This window comes from Diadema antillarum, unplaced genomic scaffold, assembly GCF_040938485.1.
Source record: "Diadema antillarum isolate AM-2024a unplaced genomic scaffold, OU_Dant_1.0 scf00000028, whole genome shotgun sequence".
NCBI lineage: Eukaryota > Metazoa > Echinodermata > Echinoidea > Diadematoida > Diadematidae > Diadema > Diadema antillarum.
Window position 1 is genome coordinate 756,912 of NW_027270917.1, and position 2,753 is coordinate 759,664.

At 41.8% G+C, this 2,753-nt stretch overlaps 1 protein-coding gene across 1 annotated transcript; it reads right to left on the minus strand.

The window, feature by feature from the left end:
- On the minus strand, nt 1-2,753 carry LOC139735552 (neurocalcin homolog). The gene is made up of 4 exons (XM_071646310.1): nt 2,642-2,753; nt 1,742-2,010; nt 1,145-1,312; nt 1-99 (listed from the first exon to the last, which is right to left on the minus strand). Exons 1-4 carry the CDS (start codon nt 2,751-2,753, stop codon nt 1-3), a joined length of 648 nt encoding a protein of 215 aa, XP_071502411.1.

Below are 2,753 nucleotides of genomic sequence, written 5' to 3' on the forward strand. Positions count from 1 at the left end.
TCACAGGATGGTGATGAGGCCCGCAGCTAATCTCACATAGTTTGGCCCGCCAAGTCGAGACAGTGCACGGGTGTGGTGGCCGCTGTCGCATGTAAACAGCTACTTGGAACCACAGATGAGAGCTGAATGTCAGGTGGGGCCAAAGCGGACCAACACCTCGAGAGGTGCGACTGTTCGACCTCAGAGGTACTTTACCCTCCCTGGAACCCCATACACTGATTTTACAACACAAGAATGACCCCCTTTTCACCTTTCATTCATAATGTCCTCTTTCACCTCTCATCTCTCAATAAATTGTTTTATCAGAACACTGCACTCTCAATTTGCACTTAAGATTAATGATTGCAATAAAGGTATGAGTAAAACAATTGAAATTTGGATAAGATATATAATTTCTTTGGTGACTGATCATGCGGTCAGTCCAAATCTATAAATTGGAAAGATTTCCGCGTGTGGAAGTGGGGATGACCCTCTCCAACACTTCCATTGACCATGAATATTCACTTGTCATTCTTTTTATTTGGACATTTTTGAAGGCGGATCTTTTGGGAGAACTTTTTTAAAGCTTTTTGAACATGATATATATAGATATTTCACCGGCAATACCTTAAACACGTAATTGCAATACATATATCGTTTGTTCACTGATGGCATTCTCCGGCATTTCGCTAATGTGCCGAAAGGAAGAATAATTATGAAGAAGGAGAATTAATGCACCTATCAGATCTTTGCTCACGCCGTACTGATGAAGTGCACCCAGAGCGATGAACAACAGTGAAATACCGTAATGATGATAACATTCATAGTTGTATTCCACATTTCTTATTGTCATAAATGATTATTTGCATCGCACATAGCACTGCAACTAATTCTTGTTAGTCGTGACTTCGTTGAAAAGAGCCTCCTGCTTCCTCACTCCACAATCATTCAAACACGTACCATCACTTGATCCCAGAAATGATGCAGATCTTTCTTAACAGCATTCTTGCCAGATGAAGTCAAAAGTCGTTATAATTCCTGGAGGGGAATGAGCCAAAGCGATCACTCCCTAAACGCTGAAGAGAAGGAGGGGAGGAAGTGGAGGGGAGAAAAGGTGGGGTAGAATAGTTTTGGTCTCGCTGTTATCTCAGTGAAGTAAGGATACAATGGCAGGGTTGTTCGTAACGCCTTCCAGGAATTCACTGAGAGTCAATTTGCCGTCACCGTCTTCATCTACCTGTTGGAAGATCTGCTCCGTGATCATTTCCGGGGTCAAGTTATTGAACTCGGGTGGCAGCTGCTGGTCCACTTCGACGACGAGTTTACATTTTGCCTGCAAATAAAAATAGCATATTTAATATTGAGACGATATTGCGCGTTCATCAGGCTAATGAAGTATATATACGTGGACAGGAATTGAAGTATAAGGTGAGGATCATCTTTGTCAGTTTGGGTATGTGCATTTCCACAACCATCTGTGTTTCTTGCAATTTCAGACATTTGTAGTTTGTAGACATTTTTTTTTTTTTTTTTACTGTCGTAAGGGCCGTCGTGCTTTAAGAATCTTAATACTTGGTCTGCTTATGCCTGCATTGCGTATCAAGATGAAACATTGAGTACTTTCAACTTTGGAACAGAATAACAGAGCTAATCACTTTTGTAAGACCACAGCGTACTACATGACCTAACCCGTCTCAGTTTTGTCTGTGATTATGTCTCTTGTGTCTGTGTGTTAACGAAAGAATGTGAAAAGGAAACGTACTGTTATGATACTAAGCATCTCTTCTTTGGTAATGTAGCCATCGTTGTCGATATCGTAGAGACTGAACACCCAGGCGAGTTTGTGGTGGTGCGATCCTCTGGACAGGACACTGATACCGCAAACGAACTCGCGGAAATCGATAGTGCCATTCTTGTCGGTGTCGAACGTGCGGAAGACGTTATCAACGAACTTCGTCTGGTTGCTTTGGGGGAAAACCTTGGCGTAGAGCTGACAGAATTCCTCCTTGGTAAGTCTCCCTTCAGGACATTCTATGACAGACAGAGACAGATGTGTAACATTGTGTTTCAACTTGCTTTATTAATATATCCAAAAGCGTTTCAAAAAAGATGTTCATAGTATGGTAACAAAGAAGGCAGCAACTTATCAAGAAACCCAAAGAGCTACACGATGATCAACGGACTAGAGTTCGTTGGACATCGTGTAGCTCTTTATGGGTTTCTTGATAAGTTGCTGCCTTCGATTATGATTCGCTATGGAATAGATGCCAAAGCGAATCATTATGAGGATATGCATCAAATGCAACCCGTTGCAAGAACGCGAAAGCTCATTTTTGCCCATACAGTTACCAAATTATCATTCACACTAGCACTTATAAAACGTATATCAAGAATCCATGCTCTTTTATTTTTTTGAAATGATGCATTTGCAGTCATCAGATACATGATATGCAATGGGGTCTTTACAGCACTGAATACAATGCAAAGGGGGTGGAAATCTCTAGGAGGAAAGATGGCCGATGAGAACGGGATGAAGAGCTGGTGAAGATGGAAAAGACGGGAGGTATTTAAGGAGACTAGACAACAACAAAAAAAGGGGGAGGCTACCAAGATGAAGAGGAATTAAGCGGATGATAGAAGAATAGCTATAAGGTCCTAATACCTTTCAAGAATTCTGTATACCAGGCTTGTAGTTCATCTCGGTTGAAGTTTGTGTGGTATCTGAGGTCAGCGATTTCCTCCTGCGTCAGGTAACTTGGAGGAGCGTTTCCCAT

What these genes read in the sequence shown, in the direction of transcription:
- LOC139735552 (XM_071646310.1), bottom strand. Translation starts at nt 2,753, where the DNA reads ATGGGAAACGCTCCTCCAAGTTACCTGACGCAGGAGGAAATCGCTGAC. An exon ending in AGATGCTTAGTATCATAACA is followed by an intron (nt 1,313 to 1,741) that starts GTACGTTTCCTT and finishes TTTTATTTGCAG; the next exon opens with GCAAAATGTAAACTCGTCGT. An exon ending in TTACGAACAACCCTGCCATT is followed by an intron (nt 100 to 1,144) that starts GTATCCTTACTT and finishes GGTTCCAAGTAG; the next exon opens with CTGTTTACATGCGACAGCGG.